The sequence below is a fragment of the Nicotiana attenuata genome, unplaced genomic scaffold (assembly GCF_001879085.1).
Source record: "Nicotiana attenuata strain UT unplaced genomic scaffold, NIATTr2, whole genome shotgun sequence".
In the NCBI taxonomy this organism is placed as follows: domain Eukaryota; kingdom Viridiplantae; phylum Streptophyta; class Magnoliopsida; order Solanales; family Solanaceae; genus Nicotiana; species Nicotiana attenuata.
Window position 1 is genome coordinate 454,215 of NW_017670489.1, and position 24,880 is coordinate 479,094.

Consider the following 24,880-nt stretch of genomic DNA (forward strand, 5'->3'; position numbering starts at 1 on the left):
GACCAAATCTGCCACAACTTTCTTAGTCACTGCCTTGTATGATGCTGCTTCGACCCATTTAGTAAAGTAATCAATCGCCACCAGGATAAATCTGTGCCCGTTTGATGCGGCAGGCTCGATAGGTCCGATAACATCCATTCCCCAGGCGGCAAATGGCCACGATGAGCTAGTCGCAGTAAGCTCGTTTGGAGGCACCTTTATCATGTCTGCATGTATCTGACAGCGATGGCATTTGCGAACATATTGGATACAGTCTGTTTCCATAGTCATCCAAAAATACCCTGCTCGGAGTATCTTCTTTTCTAAGACAAAACCATTCATGTGTGGTCCGCATGTCCATGCGTGCACTTCATCTAATAGTCTGGATGCTTCCTTTGCTTAGACACACCTTAGCAAACCTAAATCGGGAGTCCTCCTGTACAAGATTCCTCCGCTGTGAAAGAAGTTGTTTGATAATCTCCGAAGTGTGCGCTTCTGAGTGGCGTTGGCGAGTTCTGGATACTCCCCTGTTGTTAAGTACCTTTTGATGTCGTGGAACCATGGCTTTCCGTCCGCTTCGGCTGATCATAAATACTTACTGGGATGGGATCAATGAAATTTGTGTCTGGATGTTGGATCATGGATGATAGGGTAGCTAGTGCGTCAGCGAACTCATTCTGAACCCTGGGGACATGCTGAAATTCGGTCTTTGTGAATCTTTTCCTTAACTCCTGTATGTGGTGCAAATAGGGAAGTATCTTAGAGTTTTTGGTGGCCCATTCTTCTCGGACTTGATGTATGAGCAGGTCTGAGTCCCCGATCACTAGTAGCTCTTGAATGTTCATGTCAATGGCCATCTTGAGTCCCAGGATGCAAGCTTCGTATTCGGCCATATTATTTGTGCAAGGGAACCTGAGTTTGGCGGATATCGGGTAATGCTGGCCGGTTTCTGATACTAGGACTGCCCCTATGCCAACTCCTTTAAAATTGGCGGCCCCGTCGAAAAATAACCTCCAACCCTCGTAGGATTCTGCAATATCTTTTCCTACAAAGGACACTTCTTCATCAGGAAAATACGTTTTCAGGGGTTCGTATTCTCCGCCGATAGGGTTCTCGGCGAGGTGATCTGCTATGGCCTGGCCCTTAACTGCTTTCTGAGTCACGTAAACAATGTCGAACTCACTCAACAAGATTTGCCACTTGGCGAGCTTGCCAATGGGCATGGGTTTCTGAAAGATATACTTCAACGGGTCCATCCTGGATATGAGATAGGTAGTGTAGGCACAGAAATAATGCCTCAATTTCTGAGCTACCCAAGTTAGAGCACAACAAGTGCGTTCTAATAAGGAATATCGGGTCTCGTACGGGGTAAACTTCTTACTGAGATAGTAGATGGCCTGCTCCTTTCTTCCCGTTTCATCATGTTGCCCTAGAACACAACCGAACGCTTCATCCAAAACTGCAAGATAAAGCAATAGGGGCCTTCCTGGCTCGGGCGGAACCAAGACTGGTGGCGTTGACAGGTATTCCTTGATTTTGTCGAAGGCTTTCTGACAATCATCGGTCCATCTAGTAGCAGCGTCTTTCTTTAGCAATTTAAAAATGGGTTCACAAATGACTGTGGACTGGGCTATGAACCGGCTGATATAGTTGAGTCTTCCCAAGAAACTCATCACGTCCTTCTTGTTCTTTGGCGGTGGCAATTCTTGGATGGCTTTGATCTTTGATGGGTCCAATTCTATTCCTCGACGACTTACGATGAAACCCAGCAGTTTTCCGGCAGGAACCCCGTATGCATATTTGGCAGGATTTAATTTGAGATTGTACCTTCTCAGTTTGTTGAAGAATTTTCTCAGATCTTCCATATGATCAGCGGCTTTCTTGGATTTGACGATGACGTCGTCCACATATACTTCAATCTCCTTGTGTATCATGTCGTGAAAGATAGTAGTCATGGCTCTCATGTAGGTGGCGCCAGCATTCTTTAACTCAAATGACATCATTTTGTAGCAATACATTCCCCACGGCGTGATGAAAGTCGTTTTCTCTGCATCCTCCTCATCCATCCATATCTGATGATACCCAGCGAAACAATCAACAAAAGACTGCAACTCATGCTTGGCACAGTTGTCGATGAGAATGTGTATGTTTGGCAATGGGAAGTCGTCTTTGGGACTGGCCCGGTTGAGATCCCGGTAGTCGATACAGATTCTGACCTTCCCGTCCTTCTTTGGTACTGGCACGATGTTGGCTAACCATGTCGGATATTCCACTACCCTGAGAACCTTGGCTTTGACTTGCTTAGTGACCTCTTCTCATGTCGGGTTTGAATTTCCTGAGCTTCTGCTTTACTGGCGGACAAGTCGGGTCTGTTGGCAGTTTGTGAGCTACAATGGACGTGCTGAGACCAGTCATATCATCATACGACCAGGCGAATATGTCCTCATATTCCCTTAAAAATTCCGTATATTCTTCTTTTTCTGATGGTGACAGGTGAACACTTATGCGCGTTTCCTTGATATTCTCTGTATCCCCCAAGTTGATAACCTCAGTTTCGTTGAAGTTAGACTTAGGCCTATTCTCAAAGTCCTCAACCTCTTTAACGACCTCTTCTGGTATATCATCCTCTTCTGAGTCTATGTCCTTTTGTTGCGTTGTTTCGTTGCAAGTCACAGTCGTTGGTTCATCGTCAAGATAAGTAATAGTAATGCTGTGTAAATAAAGTAAATGATAGAGAAAAATAATAAGAGCGAAATTTATAAGAAACTGAAATACTTTGATAAATTCCATAATTGTTTTGAACATTGGAGCTCTTATTTTCGAAATTAGAAATGCGGAAAGAAGATCAACTAGCAGAAAATAAAGATGATGCATGGTGCTTTGTTCAGCCTTGCTACCCCGAAGCTTTCCGGGCTCTGGTGGTTCTGATAGTCCAGTTATTGAGATGTGCCCTTCTGCTTAAGATGATCATGCCAGAGTGCACGAACTAACCTTTGGGGAAGGGGATAAAACAAAAAGTAAAAACAAAAAGGTAACAAGTTAGTAAAGATTATGAGAAAACGTTGCGATATTTAAACACATAGTGCAAGAATATAAATCGTGTCCTAATTTGGGTGCCTCGTTGTGCCCGAGGTAGGCCTAGCGACAAGTTGATTTGGAGAGCTTATAATGCTAAATGCCTCATTTTATTGATAAAAATAAGACGAATCCCAAAATGACGCTAAAATTGCGAAAAATAAAATGTTACTAATGGTCGTGGGCCTTATTACATTTAAGCAAAAGAAAGACTCCTAACTACTTGGTCCCAGAAGGACCTTCCCCAGACTCAGCATCTTTGGCTCCATCGAACAGCTTCACCAGCTCACGCAGTCCCAGCAGCAAGTAAGCTCTAGCCAAGTATTCCCCTTCGCTTCCCTCGGTATTCTGGCAGTGGAGGTCTTCCCACCAGCTTAGCAACCTTGGGCGAATGTTGGTTACCATGCCGAATCTGGGGACTTCGTTCTCCATTTTCTGCAAAACAAAAGGGTTAAGACCATACCCCCCACCGGACTCGACTATTTAAACCAATAATTAGCATTAAAGCATTTAGTTCTCCAAATAAATGCACAAAACATGGAGGTGTCCGTTTGGGTTTCAAGGAAACCCGGTGGACTTTGGACAAGGCTATCCTAATGAGTCATTATGTGGACAACATAACTGACTCGGCTAGGTTTGATCATGATGCATGTACAGTTTTAATCAGAATGAGGTTTCTATTGGGTATTAGACCAGTACCCTTGAGCGGACAACTCAAGAGGGAAAGGCACAGAACCGTCGATTGCACCGCTGATCGACTAGTTTTACCGCAAATATGCCTTTGCCAAATTTAGGGGGTAATAATATCGGAAGAGCGCAACAACTCATTATAAGCATTGCTATGGTATTTGTTTGGCACGAGTGGAATATGATGTTGAAGATGCAGTTTACAAGAATGAAACATATTGACATGTATTTTCACGTTCATACAATAAAGTTTACAATGATTGCTCAAAAAAAAAATCACAACAGTGTTGACGGAATGCAGCAATTAAAGAAAAAGAAACAAAAGAAACAAGTCAGTTTCAAATAAAGGTATTAAACAAAAGCAATAAAGAAAGCAATAAAGCCACATATAGCATGTAATGGTAAAAGCCTAAAGATGTCCCCAGCAGAGTCGCCATGCTGTCGACGCCCCCTTTTTCTTCCAAAATGGAGTTCGGAATCGGGTATAAGACATTCGGGAGGACAACTCTATTCCCTTGCGAGAATTGGGTTTTTTAGTTTGAAGAGTCGCCACCTAATGATTATAGTGCATTAGGAAACTTTAAGGAAGAATTTGAGATGAAGAACCAGAGTTTGGGTAAGGGCTAGAAATTATCTCGAGGGGAAGGTGTTAGGCACCCCTCAAGATCCACTAGTGTGGTTCCCGGCCATGCTACAATTTGTGACTTTGAATGCAAACAAACAAGTAAACAAGCAAGCATTGCAAATACGAGAAAACTATTACAAATAAGGAGCAGTTTAGTTAAAAGTGCAAGTAGGAAGAAGTCAAGTACTTAGTGCGAACAATCTGAAAATTATGTGAAAAACAGAAGTCGAAAGTGCAACAGCTTTTAAAGATTCAAAAAATTGTTAAACTAATAAAGAGGGAGGGGGGGGGGGGGTCCTAGGTTTATATATTACATGGATCATTCACACAACACTGGTACTCAATTGTACGCATAGTGTTATCGTGTAATCATCATCTCCATGTCTACCATTTCCCACCCCATTAACGTATTGGAGCGCGGAATGGTATCGTTTGCCTATCGCATGCTATTACCCGTCCCAAGCTATCAGTCCCGGGGCATTAGGACTTCTAATCCTAAAAGGGGAAGAAAGGGATGGGGGCCTTTATGGAGTTTAAAGGACAAAAATTTTAATCGACATTCAAAAACAAGTAACAAGTAGGGAGAATGAACAGACAAACAGGTAAGGCTCACATAAACCCCGTAAATCAGATAACATATAGTTTAGCATGCCTTTACACATACTGGTTTAGTCTTTAAAATTAAAAATTAAGCAGCGAGCGGACTGGTTCGATACATACGTTTAGACAAGAAGCCCACATTAAGCAACTTGGATCCAATTGTCAGAACTTAAGGTATTTTAAGCGAGTGATTTAGAAAGTACTGGTTCTAGAAAAATAGTCTAATGCCGGAAAGTACAGACTGCAGTCAGTTTAGAAATAAGTTTTAAGAGAATTATGAGTATAAACCATAAAAGGAGTTCCAGAGTCAGAAATACTTAAGGAAAGAGTAAACTGCAGAACTGTTTTAAAGACAATTTCAGGAAGACCAAAACTTAGTTGGAAAATGTTTGGGCAGAATTTTAGAAAGAAACCATTTCAGAAGAGGTGCTGATTTGAAGGACTCAAATGTATACTGATTCAAAAGAGTTTTTGTCAAAAGATTGAGGCTGAAAACATTAAGACATTAGAGACCAGTTAACAGATTGTTATTGCTTAAGAAGAATCGGACGAACTTGATGCGGAATCCTATGATATCTATATATGATTTTAAAAAGTCTGTTAAGAACTGGTAAGAAGAGGTAATTATTTAATTACCCTACAGTTTGCCTAATGCATATGCATTCCCTATAGGCATGATTTCTATATGCACTGATTACATGAACGTTAAGGTCCTATAGGCAGGATTTCTAGATGACTTATATCATAATTAAACGTTAAACCCTATAGGCATGGTATCTAGGTGACTTGAATCAGAAACATCGAACCATCTTATGTGCAGTATTTCTAGTGAAAAAATTAAAGTCCTAAAGTCATGATATCTACCCTTTATTGATGCAAGAAAGTAAAACCCCTCCCACACCCTTTTACTAGATTCCCCGAGTTCTATACAAGTTATTACAACCCAATGAATCAACTGAAATAATAAAAATACATCAAAAACTAACAGCTAGATCCAAGCAGCCTAATTCAATCTTAATGTCCAATAATATGTATTTAACCAACTCCGGGGTCCAGATCTCCAAAGCCTTCTCATTATCCAGGGTGTTTCAAAGTTTCAAGGAACCTCAGGGATTCCAGGCATTGCTTACACCCAGGATGCCATTATGAACAGGATGGTGCAGTGTGGAATAGCCAGCCCTCAGGCATCCAAGTTCAGAGGGAGCTCAGGGGTCCCAAAGCATGGCTTGCAAGAGAGGGGCAGAACTTATAGCTAGGAGTAAGTGCAAAGTGAAAGGGAATTAGGGGGCCATGACAAGTGGTGGTCATACCTAGCCATAAGGTAGGCTGGCACACCCCTGACCACTTGCTAGATGAACAAGTTAGGAGCAGACCTTTTGATGGTCAGACAAAGGTCTGGATAGTGATTAGGACACTATCAGACCTAAGTCAAGGCTCAAGCACATAATGGGGAGAATGGGAAGTGGGAATTGATTGAGTTGAGGAGTTCAATGAACCCAGTTCAGGATCATAGACAGCAATATTGGGGTGCTGCTATGCCCTGAACAATAAACTCACATACAAAGGGGTAAAAGGGGTAAGGGAATTCATAAAGCATCATATTCACAACAAACAAACAACTGCACAAATTATTTAAATGCTGGACTGTAAGAGAAGGGGAAACACGTTATAATATGCTAGAAAACATGCGGACAGAATTAAACACATTGTTCTTGGGGCGTATAAACAAATTGAAACATACCGGTATAGAAGTAAAGAATACAGAAGAAAGCGAGCCAAAGTCCACAGCAGTGTGAGTATCAGAAAGAGAGAGTGAAAGGGAATTGTGAACTCAGATGGTATTCTGTGTTCATGTGTGTTCAAAGAAAAGGGAGGAGAGTATTTATAGCTTTGAAAACGTGTAGAGAAATAAGGTAACAAGTACAAGTCTATCACAAATATGGCATGGTCACAAATCAGAATCAAATTAGTATAAGACTCTCCTTTAATCAGGGGATTCTTATTCAATCGAATACTAACAGGATTTAAATAAGGAAAGGGAGAATAAGCCTTGTAAATAGAATGGTTGTTGCCATAAGAGAAGCAGTAAGGTAATACACTGGGCAATTAAGTCTAAGTACAAGGTTTGAAATTATTTTTGGAAAGATTCAGGGAGGCCAATCAAGGAAAAAAATCAATTACTCCTTAACAGGCGAGTAAAAATCAGCATTTCATAAAGGAAAAGTTTTGAAAATTGATCACAAGTTTTGAGAATCAATCACAGAAGGAACTCAGTATATATAAATAAATGCACAAGTAATAGACACGTGAAGCCAAGTTATGGAAAAATAACAGCGTATAGTAGTAACCAAAAGAAGACATTCGAAGCATGATGGTCAAGTTTCAGTGTTTTAACAATAAAGAAGAAGATCAGAAGCATGCAAAGAACTCAAAACCAAAACAGTCAAGAGAATTGAAGCATACTGCAATTTCAACTGACGAGTTGCACAAACAACTTCAAAGAAATTGAATAATCCCCAAAGAGACTAGGGTTTTCAAAAATCAATCGAATTTAGAGGAGATAAACAGATAAACAAATAAATAGGTTCAGAACCTCGGATAAGCCCAAAATTAGGGTTTTCAACATGCTAACTCAGATAAAAATAAGGCAAATCAAGCGACCATTAACAAACAGACCAAGAAACTCAGACAAAATCCCCAAGAAAATTAGGGTTTTCAACATGCTAATATAACACAAACAAAACACAGTAAAACAAGTCGAGAATCAGAGAAGAGATTTGAAATAACATGACATGAAACCCTAGTTGAAGAATAAAGAATTTCTGAAAGCAAAAGTTAAGAATCTTCGAGAAAAACGCATAAAAGGTTCACACACACATAGATCCAGGACAGATCTAAAATAAATCGAAGGAACCCTTAGAGATTAGGGTTTCGTAAGAAACCCAGGTGACGAGATAGGCTTTGGAAACCATTGATCTGAGCAGAGAAGTCGAAGATCGAACTCAAATAGCCACGACTAGCAGGACAAAGGTTGAAGACGACCGGAGAACAGTCATCGAACAAAGGCTTGGTCGGAACCCTTCAAGATCTGGTCATTGGACCTTTAGAAGCGAGCACACAGAAGCCATGAGAGTCTAGTATAGGCCTTCGATAAGCCTGAGAAGCCATAGATTAGGGTTTCGAGGAGAGGCGGCGGCTAGGGTTTGGGGTAAGTTGAGAGAGAGTTGAGAGAGGAGAGGATTCAGAGGCGGTTGTCGAGAAAAAATGAGGTAGGGTTTTAGAGTCTTTTGAATTAAAAAAGGAAAGGGAAGAGGAGAGCCGTTGATCTAAAGGATCAACGACTGGGATTAAACGGGTTAAATGGGGAACGGGTTTGGGTATGTTAGAAAGGGTATGGGTCGGGTAGACGTGTTAATTGAGCTGGGTAATTGGGTTTTTAAATTGGGACTGAGATGGAGTGCCAAATTGGCTAAAACTAAAATGCAATAAGGCCAAATTGTAAATAGCCAATTTTCCCCTTTTAATTTTATAAAAATGGTAATACTGATTTTAAAAATAAATTAAACGTACTGGATAAATAAGTATTATATAAATATTAATTAAAAAAATGCTGGGACTAATTATATAAACGTAAAATGTCATAAATCACAAGATGGGCTATAATTGCAATTACATGCAATTTAGCTTTAAAATATCAAACAAATTTGTAAAAAATATGCGAAAATTACTTTAATTATATTTAGGTGTAAATCTGAAAATAAAATGAATTATTCACCAAAATGATATTTTTGGAAATAATTATTGGATTTTGTTGTGTAAAAATAGGCGATAAATTGGTTTTAAAATCATCAAAAAAAAATGTCAAAACTCTTGGATGTGCTTATATATGCACCAATATGCTATTTTAAAAATATTTAGGTATAAGAAATACTTAGGGAAAAATTGGGTATCAACAGTTACGAGCTTGTGTGATAGACTTCAAGGGTAGTTGGGATGATCATCTACCGCATATTGAGTTCGCATATAATAATAGCTACCACTCCAGTATTTAGATGGCTCCATATGAAGCTCTTTACATACGAAAGTGCAGGTCGCCTATAGGGTGGTTCGATGTTGTGGAAACTACATTAGTAGGAGAAGAATTGGTACAGCAGGCAATCGAGAAAGTTAAGCTTATACAGGAAAGGCTATTAGCAGCTCAAAGCCGTCAAAAGTCTTATGCGAATAATCGAGACGAGACTTGGAATTTCAGGTTGACGATTGGGTATTCCTAAAGGTATCTCCGATGAAAGGCGTTATGAAGTTCGGTAAGAAAGGAAAACTTATCCCTCGGTACATTGCACCATATAGGGTCATACGCAAGGTAGGCCAGGTAGCATATGAGTTGGACTTGCATTCGGATTTGGAGTCTGTACATACAGTCTTTCATGTGTCTATGCTCCGTAAATGTATCGGAGATCCTTCCAAAATCGTGTCAGTTGACGATGTTCAGGTCACAGAGGAGCTATCATACGAAGAAACTCCAACTGCTATACTAGATAGACAGGTTCGGAGATTGAGAACTAAAGACGTAGCTTCGGTGAAAGTACTTTGGAGAAACAACAATGTGGAAGAAATGACTTGGGAGGCCGAGGAAGACATGAAGTCTAGATATCCCTACTTATTTCCTCCTCTAGAGAAGGGTCCGACTGAGACGTCATAACCTTAAGGTACGTGTATGGATTCTTGTGTCAGTTATTCTCTTTAGTCGTATGAGGCCGTTATCGTTATTGATTATTGTGGTCCTATGTTGCGTTGAATTATTGAATTTCTACAGGAAGAGTTGGTAGTAGTATTGTTACAAAGGCGACTCTGCCATGGTTATATAGATCCCGGAGAGTTAATCATTCGAGGACGAACGTTTCTAAGGGGGGAAGGCTGTTACATCTCGTGTTTTCGTACGTTAAAGTTTTGTCTTCAGTTAATCGACGTAGACTCGGGGATGGGATTATCTTGAGGTTAAAGTATTTATGCTATTTATAAGAAGCGATAAGTAAGTGTCATGAAGGTTAAAGGGTACACGAATTAAATAAAACGAGTTTCGTTGAAGGTTGTCGATTTGGGATAAAATACGGGTCGAACAATAATACCCGCTATTTATGGACTAGTACCATACAAGGTACCATATGACCATGATAGTATTATGTATAAAGTATATTAAAAAAGAGTAGTATTTTAAGTAGTTGAGATAATTCTTAATTATACGAATAATTGGTTAATTATCAGATAATAAAACATTTAATTATTAAATTATAAGATAAGAGTAACCCCCTGCCCCAATGAAACGTGGCATCTAGCCACATTTTAAAGCAAATGACTCCTTAGTCTTGCTTATAAGGTGGCAACCATGTTAACAAATAAAGGACACTACATTTCTTACATTTGATATACCATCCCCACAATCAATGATACAGAATATTAGTCAATTTCCTACAACTATAACTTAGGAGTGAATTGATAGTTAGGAGGTTACAAAAAAACAGAACGTTAGCCATTTTCAAAGCTTTCAACACAGCTTCATTACTCACGTCTTGAAAACAAAGACACAATCAGAACGTTAGAAACGCTTACAATTCAAGCTCCTACAAGACATTAACAACGAGATTTCTTGCAATAAAATTCTCCTACAAGAATATTATACGGATTTTCCCCTACTCCAGGTATGTTAAGGCTATCCCTTCTTTCTTTTTGGAACGATCCAAATAAAACAAATGAAACGAGCAAAATACGCAACTTTCATAAATGACTCTATTCGTAGAAATACTAGGGGTGTCTATATTCTTGATTCCCTATGTGGATTATTATTATATCTTCTGTTCATGGGTCTCAAAAAATACGTATTTGATAATGGTTATCCGAAAGGCATATGGATGTTTATGGCATTCTGAGAAAATCTTATTAACGTATTTCTTATGCATTTCATGCATTTATACATGCACGTTGACCCATGACCAGATGGCGTTATATACACGTATATATGTATATTATATTTATATCGGATATGGGAAAAAGATTACGGCTTTATATACGCACCACCATCTGATCAGTTGGTATATGTTGATGATGTTGCCCACAATGGCCGAGACGTTATGACGGGATGCCCTCATAGGCTTGATGATGTTATGTAAAGCTATACCTATGTGTCACGACCCCGATTCGCCCTTCGTAAACCATCGTGACGGCACCTAGTCTCTACGACTAGGTAAGCCTATTATACGAAAAATAAACCAATTTGCGGAAGAAGCAAGTTAAAACAGAGATAGAGTAGTAAAACAACGTTTAAAAGTGCCGTTGTGCACAACGTTATCTCTAAAAAACTAATACATATTCCCAAAACACGGAAAGGCATGAATCACAAGCTAAGAATACTAAATAGTGTTCTAACTCCAGAATGTCTAAATAAAGTAAATACAGAAGGGCTGTAACTACAAGAGAGAATAGAGAGAGAGTCTTCGGTCTGCGGACGCAGCAGATATATCTTGAAGTCTCCAAAAGATCGCCTCGCCTCAAGGATGGTAAGTCTGAGTAGAGGTACCAGGATCTACACATGAAAACATGCGCAGGAAGGGCATGAGTACACCACAGCGGTACTTAGTAAGTGCCAAGTCTAACCTCGGTTGGGTAGTGACGAGGAAGGTCAGGGCCCTACTGAGATTAAATATAATATAAGTTCGACAGTGTAAAATAGAGCAACATAAATGAGTGCAGAAGTAAGGGCAACACGGGATGTAAAGAAATAGAAAACAAGTGATCGCGGTAAACAAATACAGTTCAACGCAAAGATAACAACCGGTGGATCTCCCAGGATACCGTCCTGTAGTCCCCAAATATAATATCCGGTGGATCTCCTGAGTGCAGTCCCGTAGTCCAACTCATAAACGTACATGGGGACTCTCGGAATACAAGTCTGTAGTCCCAAATAAAAATACTCAGTACTGGGGAATCTACCTGGTGCAATCCCGTAGTTCCAATGTAAAACTGCAGGGGGATCTCCCGGAATACCAATCTGTAGTCCCAAAGTAAACATACAGGGGAGCTCCCAAGATACCATCCCGTAGTCCCAAAATAAATACATAGCAGCAACAAGATACCCAAATCAATCAATTTCACACGAAGGTAAAGCAGGTATTTCTAACCTAGCATGCTGCACATAATTCAATTAGGACAGTAGAGCAAATAAGCAGTTAAATCAATTAGACATGCTTTTCTAAGCTAAGAACAGGCTTAACTTGCAAGTAATGGAAAGGAAAACAACAAATTATAAGTTCTTAACGGAAGCCCAATTTTTCAACAATTAGCACAAGTACGCACTCGTCACCTTACATGCAAGGCATTTCAATTAATTAAAATACCAATCCTAAGGGGAAGGCCCCCACACAAGGTTAGGCAAGCCACTTACCTCGAACCAGCTCGATAATCAACCCGAAACCATGTTCTTGCCACGAGTATTCGACTCCAAATGGCCCAAATCTATTCAATTTAATTGCATAATGTAAATAATACTTCAAGAAACTAATTCTACATATAAATTCTAAGCTAATACGAAATTAGGTGAAATGACCCAAATAGCCCCTCAGGCCAACGTCTCAAAATCGGGCGAAATTTACATTTTCAGAATCCTCATACTCTCACGAGTCTATACATAACAAAAACACTAAAATCGGAGTTCAATTGACCCCTCAAATACCTCTTTAAGGTCTCTTAATCTCAAGCCCTAAGTGATTTCCCTTAAATCCCTCTTCGATCCTCTTCAAAAAGCTCAAAAAACGACCAACAACGGAAGAAATAAACCCCAAAATCGCGGACAAGACGACTATTTAAAACATTTTGCCCAGGCCTGAAATCCTTCGTCGCGAACCAGTCAAAGCCTCGCGTTCGCGGAGCACAAAATAACTTTGACCAAATTTCCTCTTTCACGATCGCGACCTTCCAATCGCGAGCGCGATGTTTTACTCAGACCACCCTTCGCGATCGCGGTCCCCCTCTCGCGAACGCGTTGAATAAATACCTCAAACCCAGCTGACCATTTTTCCTCTACGCGAACGCGGTCCACCTCACGCGAACACGATGACAAAACTCCAAGCCTTTCGCGAACGTATAGCCTTCATCGCGAACGTGAAGGCTTAAATCCCAGCTTCATCAGATGACCCTTCGCGAATGCGAGGACCCACTCACGAACGCGAAGGTCATTTCTCTGCAGCACTGATCTGCAATTTTCTGCAACTCCAAACATCACGAAATGGTCCGATTGACCACCCGAAACTCACCCGAGGCCCCCGGGACCCCAACCAAACATACCAACATATCCCATAACCTAATTCGAACTTGTTCCAACCTTCGGAACGCTCAAAACACCATCAAAACACCAAATTCGCATCGGATTCAAGCCTTAGAACTCCAAAATCTTCTAAATTATGTTTTTGATCAAAAACCCAACCAAAACACATCCGAATGACCTAAAATTTTGCACGAACATCCCAATTGACACAACGGAACCACTGCAACTCTCAAAATTTCATTCAGACCCTCGGATCAAAATCTCACTATCAAACCGGAAACTTCAAAAATCCAACTTTCGGCATTTTAAGCCTATATTAGCTACGGACCTCCAAAACATAATTCGATCACACCCCTAAGCCCGAAATCACCAAACGGAGCTAACGGGACCATCGAAATCCTATTCCGGGACCGTCTTCACATTGTTCCAACTACGGTCAAATTTTCAGCACTTAAGCTCTCATTTAGGGACTAAGTGTCCCATAACTCTCCGAAATTCAAAACGAACATCCCGGAAATTCAAAATAGCAGAAATAAACACGGGGAAAGCAGTTGATAGGGGATCGAGGCGTAAATTTTAAAAACGACCGGCCGGGTCGTTACATCCTCCCATACTTAAACATTTGTTCGTCCTCGAACGAGCATTGAGACATACCTGAAGTAGTGAAAAGATGAGGGTAACGGCTGCGTATATCCTGCTCAGTCTCCCAGGTCGCCTCCTCAACCGGCTTCCGCGCCACTGAACCTTCACTGATGCAATGTTCTTTGACTTCAACTTCCCAACCTGTCTGTCCAATATTTCCACTGGCTCCTCAACATAAGATAGATCCTTGTCCAACTGGACTGAACTGAAATCCAACACGTGCGACGGATCACCGTGATACCTCCGGAGCATCGAGACATGAAATACCGGATGAACCCCTGCCAAGCTAGGAGGTAAGGCAAGCTCTTAAGCATCCTTCCCAACATGTCTCAAAATCTCAAACGGGCCAATAAACCTCGGACTCAGCTTCCCTTTCTTCCCAAATCTCATAACACCCTTTATAGGCGAAACCCTAAGCAGAACCCTCTCTCCAACCATGTAGGAAACATCACGAACCTTTCGGTCTGCATAACTCTTCTGTCTAGACTGCGCTGTACGGAGTCTATCCTGAATCACCTTGACTTTCTCCAAATCATCCTGAACAAAGTCTGTGCCCAATAATCTAGCCTCACCCGGCTCGAACCAACCCACCGGAGATCTACACCGTCTACCATATAAAGCCTCATACGGTGCCATCTGAATGCTGGACTGATAGCTGTTGTTGTAGGCAAACTCCGCCAATGGCAAGAACTGATCCCAAGAACCTCCAAACTCAATCACACACGCACAGAGCATATCCTCAAGAATCTGAATAGTGCGCTCGGAGTGTCCGTCCGTCTAATGGTGAAATGCTATGCTCAACTCCACCCGAGTGCCCAACTCCTGCTGTACGGCTCTCCAGAATCGCGACGTGAACTGAGTACCTCTTTCTGAAATGATGGAAACTGGAATACCATGCAGACGGATAATCCCCCGGATATAAATCTCTACCAATCGCTCCGAAGAATTGGTAGTACACACAGGGATGAAATGCGCGGACTTGGTCAGCCGATCCATAATAACCCAAATGGCATCGAACTTCCTCAAAGTCCGTAGGAGCCCAGATACGAAGTCCATGGTGATCCGCTCCCACTTCCACTCCAGAATCTCTATCTGCTGAAGCAATCCACCCGGTCTCTGGTGCTCATACTTCACCTGCTGACAATTAAGGCACCGAGCTACAAACCCAACTATATCTTTCTTCATCCACCTCCACCAGTAGTGCTACCTCAAATCCTGATACATCTTCGCGGCACCTGGATGAATGGAATACCGCGAACTATGGGCCTCCTCTAGAATCAATTCCCGAAGCCCATCGACATTGGGTACACAAACTCGACCCTGCATCCTCAATACTCCATCATCACCAATAGTCACACCTCGAGCATCGCCATGCAATACTTTATCCTTGAGGACAAGCAAATGAGGGTCATCAAACTGATGCTCCCGGATACGATCGAACAAGGAAGACTTAGAGACCATGCAAGCTAGAACCCGACTGGGCTCCGGAAGATCAAATCTCACAAACTGGCTGGCTAAGGCCTGAATATCCATCTCCGTAGGCCTCTCTGCAACTGGTAAATAAGCCAAACTCCCCAAACTCTATGCCCGGCAGCTCAAAGCATCGGCCACCATATTGGCCTTGCCCGGGTGATACAAGATAGTGATATCATAATCCTTCAGCAACTCTAGCCATCTCCTCTGACGCAAATTAAGTTCCTTCTGCTTGAACAGATGCTGCAAGCTCCGGTGATCAGTATAAATCTCACAGGGCACACCGTACAAATAATGAAGCCAGATCTTCAAGGCGTGAACAATAGCAGCTAACTCAAGATCATGGACAGGATAATTCTTCTCATGCATCTTCAACTGTCTGGATGCGTAGGCAATCACCCTACTGTCCTGTATAAATACCGCTCCAAGGCCAACTCTCAAGGCATCACAATAGACAGTATAAGACCCCAAATCGGTAGGCAATATCAAAACCGGGGCTGTAGTCAAAGCTGTCTTGAGCTTTTGAAAGCTCTCCTCGCACTCATCCGTCCACTAGAACGGAGCACCCTTCTGGGTCAGTCTGGTCATAGGTGCTGCAATAGATGAAAACCCCTGAACAAATCGACGGTAATAACCCGCCAGCCAAAAAAACTAGGGATCTCTGTAGCTGAGGATGGTCTGGGCCAACTCTGCACGGCCTCCACTTTCTTCGGATCCACCTGAATACCCTCTCTCGAGACCACGTGACCCAAGAACGCCACGGAATCCAACCAAAACTCACATTTCGAGAACTTAGCATACAACTTCTTTTCTCTCAAGGTCTAGAGCACTATCCTCAGGTCCTGCTCATGATATTCCCGACTCCGGGAATATACCAGAATATCATCAATAAAAACAATCACTAATAAGTCAAGATATGGCCGGAAAACACTGTGCATCAGATGCATGAAGGCTGATGGGGCATTAGTCAGCCAAAATGACATAACAAGGAACTCGTAATAACCATACCGAGTCCTGAAGGTAGTCTTTGGGATATCTGGCTCCCGAATCTTCAACTGATGATAGCCTGAACGCAAGTCAATCTTAGAAAACACACAAGCACCATGTAACTAATCAAACAGGTCATCAATACGAGGCAAAGGATAACAGTTCATCACTGTCACCTTGTTCAACTAGCGATAATCAATACACATACGCATAGAACCATCCTTCTTCTTCACAAATAAGACAGTAGCACCCCAAGGTGATACACTGGGCCTAATGAAACCCTTATCAAGTAATTCCTGCAACTGCTCCTTCAACTTAGGAGGAGCCATACGGTACGGAGGAATAGAAAAGGGCTGAGTGCCCGGCAACAGATCAATGCCAAAATCAATATCTCTATCGGGCAGCTGCCCAAAAGATCAGCTGGAAACACATCAGAGAAATCCCGTACTACTGGGACTGAATCAACAGAAGGAGTATCCATACTGACATCTCTCACATAAGCTAGATACGCATCACACCCTTTCTCAACCATGCACTGAGCCTTAAGGAAAGAAATAACTCTACTGGGAGTGTGACCTAAAGCACCCCTCCACTCAACACGCGGTACACCTGGCATAGCTAGTGTCACGGTTTTAGCGTGACAATCAAGAATAGCATAATGGGGCGACAACCAGTCCATGCCCAAGATAATATCAAAATCAACCATGCTGAGTAATAATTAATCGACTCTAGTCTGAAAACCACTAAGAGCAACCAAACACGACCGATAAATGCGGTCCACAACAAGAGAATCTCTCACAGGAGTAGAAACATAAATAGGAGAACTCAAAGAATCTCGAGATACACCAAAATGCGGAGCAAAATAAGAAGACACATAGGAATATGTGGAGCATGGATGGAATAGAACCGATGCATCTCTGTGACAGACCAAGATAGTACATGTGATGACAGAATCGGAGGCGACAGCCTCAGTAGGGGCAGGAAGAGCATAGTATCTGCCTGTCCTCCACCTCGAAAGCGACCTCTACCACCCCGACCTCCACCTCTAGCTGGCTGGGCCGGTGGGGTAGCAACTGGGGCTGGGACCATAGCCTGAGAACTCTGCAGGGCATGTTGTGGCTGAGAAGTCTGTGGAGATGCACCCCTCCTAAGTCTGGGGCAATCCCTCACCATATGGCGTGTGTCACCACACTCAAAACAAGCTCTGGGAGGACGTGGCGGCTGTGACTGGCTCGGGCCAGGTCTGCTGGACAAACCACTGGAAGCACCCCGCGTAGGAGGCGCACTAGATACTGGAGTTGCATAATAAGGCTCCTGAGGCCTAGGTAGAGCTGGAATACCACTGGCTGCTGGAAGAGCTGAATGAACGGGGAGACTCATATGACCCCTACCATGACGACCTGCAGCCGGGGCACAGGCACCAGAATAATGGCCCGACTCTCAAGACCTCTTGGCCTCTCTCTCCTCTCTATCCCTAGCATACATACCCTCAATCCTCCTAGCAATTCTCACCACCTACTGATACGAAATATCAATCTCTAACTCACGAGCCATGCTAGAGCTGATGCTGGGAATAAGCCCCTCAATAAACCGACAAACCTTCTCGCGAACCGTAAAGACCAAAGCTGGTGCATGTCTAGCCAAGTCGATGTAACGGACATCATACTCCGAGACGATCATAGTACCCTGGCGCAAATGCTCAAACTCCGCGCGCCAGGAATCCCTAAGACTCTAGGGAACATACTCCCTCGTGAACATATCTGAAAACTGAGCCCGAGTCAGGAAAGCTGCCTCATCCGGACTGTCTAACTTATAAGCATGCCACCATTGATAGGCCGCTCCTCGAAGCTGGAAGGTAGTGAAGGAAACCCCGCTCGATCCTGAAATGCCCATAGTACGGAGGATATGGTAGCACTCCTCAAGAAATCCAAGGGCATCCTTTGAGGCTAGCCCGCTAAAAGTCGGAGGCTGATACTTCTTGAACCTCTCAAGCCTACTCTGCTCCTCCTCTCAAACTACTGCCCTCTCCTCGGGTTGAGTTGGGGCTACCGGCTGTACAGAAATAGCCTCTGGGACCTGATCAACATGCACTCGCTGCTCAGGAGTGCGGGCGGTAGGAGTCTGTGCTCCTCCCCCGGCTTGGGATGTAGTTGCAGCAAGGGGAAGCAACCCTGCCTGACCTAGAGTGGTGTATGTGGTCATAAGCTGCGCTAGAGTCTCCTGGAGTGCTGGAGTAGTAGTAGCAGACGTATCAGGTGTCTAGACTCCGGCTGGTACTGCTGGTGGCACCTCGGTGGCAGCTCGCGCGGGTGCTCTAGATGCACCATGAGCGCGTCCTCGGCCTCTACCCCGGCCCCGGCCCCTGACGGCTCCAGTAGGGGGCGCGGTGCCTGAACATCTCGAGTAGCACATGTCCTCACCATCTGTTAGAGAATAGAAGACAGAAGTTTAGAATTGTGATATCAAAAATCTCGCATGACAAGGAAATCAAACGAAGTGGAATTTTCCTAACAGTTACATAGCCTCTCGTAAATAAGTACAGACGTCTCCGTACTGATCAGTGAGACTCTAATAAACCGACTTGTGATTCATGACTCCTATGAACCTAGAGCTCTGATACAAACTTGTCACGACCCCGTTCGCCCTCCGTGAACCATCATGATGGCACCTAGTCTCTATGACTAGGTAAGCCTAAAATGTGGAAAATAAACCAATTTGCGGAAGAAGCAAGTTAAAACAAAGATAGAGTAGTAAAACAACGTTTAAAAGTGCCGCTTGGCATACACAATGTTAACTCTCAAAAACTAATACATATTCCCAAAACCAGGAAACCCATGAATCACAAGCTAAGAATACTACATAGTGTTCTAACTCCAGAATGTCTAAACAAAGTAAATACCGAAGGGCTGTAACTACAAGGGAGAATAGAGAGAGACTTTTCGATCTGCAGACGCGACAGATATACCTTGAAGTCTCCAAAAGATCGCCTCGCCTCAAGGATGGTAAGTCTGAGTAGAGGTACCTGGATCTGCACATGAAAAAGATGCGCAGGAAGGGCATGAGTACACCACAGCGGTACTCAGTAAGTGCCAAGCCTAACCTCGATTGGGTAGTGACAAGGAAGGTCAGGGCCCTACTGAGATTAAATATAATATAAGTTCGATAGTGTAAAACAGAGCAATATAAATGAGTGCAGCAGTAAGGGCAATACAGGATGTAAAGAAACAGAAAACAAGTGATCACGGTAAACAAATATAGTTCAACGCATAGATAACAACCGGGGTATCTCCCAGGATACCGTCCTGTAGTCCCCAAATATAATATCTGGTGGATCTCTCGGGTGCAGTCCCGTAGTCCAACTCATAAACGTGCAGGGGGATCTCCCTGAATACAAGTCCGTAGTCCCAAATAAAACTACTCAGTACTGGGGAATCTATCGGGTGCAATCCCGTAGTTCCAATGTAAAAGTGCAGGGGGATCTCCCGGAATACCAATCCGTAGTCCCAAAGTAAACATACAGGGGAGCTCCCGGGATACCGTCCTGTAGTCCCAAAATAAATACACAGCAGCAACAAGATACCCAAATCAATCAATTTTACACCAAGGTAAAGCAGGTATTTCTAACCTAGCATGTTGCACATAATTCAATTAGGACGGTAGAGCAAATAAGAAGTTAAATCAATTAGACATGCTCTCCTAAGCTAATAACAGGCTTAACTTGTAAGTAATGGAAAGGAAAACAACAAATTCAAAGCTCTTAACGGAAGCCGAATTTTTCAACAATTAGCACAAGTACGCACTCGTCACCTTATATGCAAGGCATTTCAATTAATTAAAACACCAATCCTAAGGGGAAGGTCGCCCACACAAGGTTAGGCAGGCCACTTACCTCGGACCAGCTCAATAATCAACCCGAAATCACATTCTTTCCACGAGTATTCGACTCCAAATGGCCCAAATCTATTCAATTAAATTGCATAATGTAAATAATACTTCAAGAAACTAATTCTCTAAATAAATTCAAAGCTAATACGAAATTAGGTGAAATAACCCAAAACGCCCCTCAGGCCAACGTCTCGAAATCGGGCGAAATTTACATTTTCAGAATCCTCATATTCTCGCGAGTCTATACATAACAAAAACACTAAAATCGGAGTTCAATTGACCCCTCAAATACCTCTTTTAAGGTCTCTTAATCTCAAGCCCTAATCACCCATTTTTTTCCCAAATTTTCCTCCACTAAATGGGTCTTTAATCACGTAAAAACGAGTTATGAAGTCAAAAATGTTACCTCCAAGTGATTTCCCTTGAATCCCTCTTCAATCCTCTTCACAAAGCTCAAAAAACGACCAACAATGGAAGAAATAAACCCCAAAATCGCGGACAAAACGACTATTTAAAACATTTTGCCCAGGCCTGAAATCCTTGTTCGCAAACCAGTCAAAGCCTCGCGTTCGCGGAGCACAAAATAACTTTGACCAAATTTCCTCTTTCGCGATCGCGACCTTCCAATTGCTAACGCGATGTTTTACTCAGACCATCCTTCGCGATCGCAGTCCCCCTCTCGCGAACGCGTTGAATAAATACCTCAAACCCAGCTGAACATTTTTCTTCTACGCGAACGGGGTCCACCTCACACGAGCGCGATGACGAAACGCCCAGCCCTTCGCGAACGCATATCCTTCCTCGCGAACGCGAAGGCTTAAATCCCAGCTTCATCAGATGACCCTTCGCGAACGCGAGGACCAACTCGCGAATGCGAAGATCATTTCTCTGCAACACTGATCTGCAATTTTCTGCAACCCCAAACATCATGAAATGGTCCGATTGACCACCAAAAACTCACACGAGGCCCCCGGGACCCCAACCAAACATACCAACATATCCCATAACCTCATTCAAACTTGTTCCAACCTTTGAAACGCTCAAAACACCAAATTCGCATAGGATTAAAGCCTAAGAACTCCAAAATCTTCTAAATTACATTTTCGATCAAAAACCCAACCAAACCACATCCGAATGACCTAAAATTTTGCACGCACATCCCAAATGACACAACGGAACTACTACAACTCTTGGAATTTCATTCTGACCCTCAGATTAAATCTCACTATCGAACCGGAAACTTCAAAAATCCAACTTTCTGCATTTCAAGCCTTAATTAGCTACGGACCTCCAAAACACAATTCGATCACGCCCCTAAGCCCGAAATCATCAAACGAAGCTAACGGAACCATCAGAATCCCATTCTGAGGCCGTCTTCACACTGTTCCGACTACGACTAAATTTTCAGCACTTAAGCTCTCATTTAGGACTAAGTGTCCCAAAGCTCTCCGAAATTCAAAACCGAACAACCCGACAATTCAAAATAGCATAAATAAACACGGGAAAAGCAGTTAATAGGGGATCGGGGCGTAAATTCTAAAAACAACCGGCCGGGTCGTTACACTATGCATGACACAACATTCATATGCACGTGCATGACACTATAAATGTTGCAGAATTTACAAAGTTATTCAGACTTTCAGGTGGATTTCTGTATTCCATGATTAATCAATGTCTTCTATGTACTTATTTTCACGCCTTACATACTCAATACATTATTCGTACTGACGCCCTATTTCTCGGGGCCTCCATTTCATGCCCGCAGGTGCACGTAGGCAAGCTGAAGGTCCCCCTTCTTAGGATCCTTGGTCAGCGAGAGATGGCGTGCTCCACTTGATCCGGAGCTGCTTTTGATATATATATATGGGTATGACGTGGCTCATTCCCGTCTTTGTACAGTTGTATTTCTATTAGAGGTCTGTAGAGAGTATGTCTAGTTCGATTGTATGCAGCCTTGTCGGTTCGCCCTATGTATGTTGCACGTATATGTACATATGCCTTTTGGGCAGGTTTTCTTCATGCATGTTATTCTCGTAATTCAGAAGAAGTTATTCAGGTTTATATCTTAGACGCATGCTTAGGGGTGTTTGACAGGTAGGACTCGGGCACCCGTTGCGGCCCATCGGTTTGGGTCGTGGCAATTTTAATGGAGGTTTTACCTGGGTTTTGGAGCTTGTTTTTTGCTGGTTTCCTACAGCTGCTATTACTGTACTTTGGGGGTGTTTAAAATGTTATGATATGGAGAAAAAGTGGTGGAAACAGGGTGCTTCAAGACTGTATTTTATGGTTTAAAATTGGATAACAATAGTACCTAATTAAGGAGAAAATGGAGGTGTTTGGGTGGTGGATTTGCTACATGGTCTTGTGATTGAGTTTAATGTGAAACTTCCATGTATTTCTCTTCAGGAAGAAGAGGCAGGGACGGTTGTTTTCGGTGAAGATGAAAGGGGAAGGCTGCTTCGTTTTGCTTTTTCGAGTTTTGTTTCTCTCCAGATCTATCTTATCTATTTGTATTCTTTTCTAAGGTGTGAATTCCTCTCCAGGAAATGAGTGCACAGCTCGTTTTGTGCAAGAGTGTGACATATATAGTGTGAGCATGTGAAGTTTGTTACAAAAGATATGGAAGAATCTTGCTAGGTGGCATTTTTGCAGTAATTCTTTTTTTTTATTAAAGATAATCAAAATTAATGGTACTACACTAAAACTAATAACTAGAAAAATAAAAGAAACTATTAAAAAAAAGTTATAAAATTGCTAGTCTTACCAAAATTAGAAGAAAGTGAATTTCTTTTCTTTTGCAAAGTTAAACAAAGCTAGTAATACAAAAATGTGTATCTTATGTTAGTTTTAATTTCAAAGAATATTTACATACTAAAAAGTGGTGAAAATCCGATTATGGTCAAAAATTAGGTGCTCACAGGTTCTACTCAAAGTTTCACCCATGAAGGGTGTGATGAGGTTCGGAAATAAGGGCATGTTGAGCCCTCAACATATTGGTCTATTTGAGGTCTTGGAAAGGGTGGGTGAGGTGGCTTACAGACCTGGCTTGCCACCTAGTTTATCAGGAGTTCAGTCGAGGGGTCAACCAGTCGAGTAGGCAACTTGGGAGATCAAGCATGATAAGCAGAGTAGATACCCTCACCTTTTCGGCACTTCAGGTATGATTCCAGACTCGTTTGAGGACGAACGTTTATTTAAGAGGGGGAGAATGTAACAACCCAAACCCGTTTTCCATATTTGATGCTTTACATATGCGCATTTGTTGTTATCTGACTTGCGGGGGTGGTTGTTTTGGTTTCGGAGAAGTTTTAGATTGAATTGGGACACTTAGTTTCAAAGTTAGAAGCTTAAGGTGTGAAGGTTGACCGAAGTTCGGCTTTTATGTAGACAACTCCGGAATGGCATTTTGATGGTTCCTATAGGTCTATATTGTAATTTTTCACTTGGGTGTATGTCTGGATTTAGATTTAGAGATTTCTAGATTGTTTTGGCTTGAATTGGCGAAAGTTATAAATTTGAAGGTTTGGAAGGTTCATATGTTTGACCAGGAGTTGACTTTATTGATATCAGGTTCGGATTGTGTTTTCGAGAGTGGGAACAGGTCCGTTGTGTCATTTGGGACTTATACGCAAAATTTGAGGTCATTCTAAGTTGATTAGAAGTGGTTCTACATGAGTTTTGGAATGTTGGAAGTTGGTTAGTTCCTTACGCTTGAGTTGAGGTGTGATTCGTGGTTTTGATGTCATTTTATTCGATTTGATGCCTCGAGTAGGTTCGTGTTATCTTTTGGATTGGTTGGTGATTGGATGGGGTCCCGGGGGTCGCAGGTGTGTTTCGGATGAATTGCAGATCATTTTCATGTTTTTGGGCAGTCTTGTTCTAGTGTTACGCACATGCGAGGTGTTTGCCGCATGTGCAAGTTCGCAAAAGAGGACCTGGTACTGGAGATGTGGTGCATGGTTGGAAAGGCTAGGTTCGTAGTTGCGGCATTGTGAGCACTGATGCGTCTGCGCAGAAGCGATGGATCTTCCACAGAAGTGGATGCGCAGACGCGATTGGAGGACCGCAGATGTGGTTGGTCGAGGGAATAAATAATTCTCGCATCTGCGATGGTTTTTTCGCAAATGCGTACTGTAAAATGGTATTTGGGTCGGCAAATGCGGAATTGCTGGGCAGATTTTATCTTTCGATGGTTTTTGTTATTTCTCATTATTGAAGTTTTTGAACTCGGCTAGGGGCGATTCTTGGAGGGTTTATCACTACAATTGAAGTAGTAAGTAAACTCTACTTGATTTTGATGTTAGATATTGATTTCGTATGGATTATTAGACCTAGTTTATGTGAATCAAAGGAGGAATTTGGGGTTTTTTTTCTATGGCTTTTGGAGAGTGAAATTGGTGATTTGGCGGTCGATTTGAGATTAGATTTGGATAAAACACATATATTTGGACACATATTGGAATGGGTATTCGTGATTTGTAAGTTCTGTTGGATTTCAGCATGCGAGCCCAAGGTTGTCTTTGTATATTTGTATCAACATCATAGCTTTATTTTTTGGGGTTATTTCCTGTAGCTTATATTGATGTTATTAAGTTATTTTGGCTAGATTC

At 42.3% G+C, this 24,880-nt stretch overlaps 1 protein-coding gene across 1 annotated transcript; it reads left to right on the plus strand.

The window, feature by feature from the left end:
* The first annotated feature begins 9,018 nt into the window (after positions 1 to 9,018).
* Positions 9,019 to 22,820, plus strand: LOC109240149. Its single transcript, XM_019406772.1, has 3 exons — positions 9,019 to 9,218; positions 9,317 to 9,512; positions 22,677 to 22,820. Exons 1-3 carry the CDS (start codon positions 9,019 to 9,021, stop codon positions 22,818 to 22,820), a joined length of 540 nt encoding a protein of 179 aa, XP_019262317.1.
* The last annotated feature ends 2,060 nt before the right edge of the window (positions 22,821 to 24,880 follow it).

Coding starts and splice junctions, on each gene's coding strand:
- LOC109240149 (XM_019406772.1), top strand. CDS start 9,019: ATGGCTCCATATGAAGCTCTTTACATACGAAAGTGCAGGTCGCCTATA. Junction 9,219..9,316: donor GACGAGACTTGGAATTTCAG/GTTGACGATTGG, acceptor TGCACCATATAG/GGTCATACGCAAGGTAGGCC. Junction 9,513..22,676: donor CTGCTATACTAGATAGACAG/GTTCGGAGATTG, acceptor ATTTCTCTTCAG/GAAGAAGAGGCAGGGACGGT.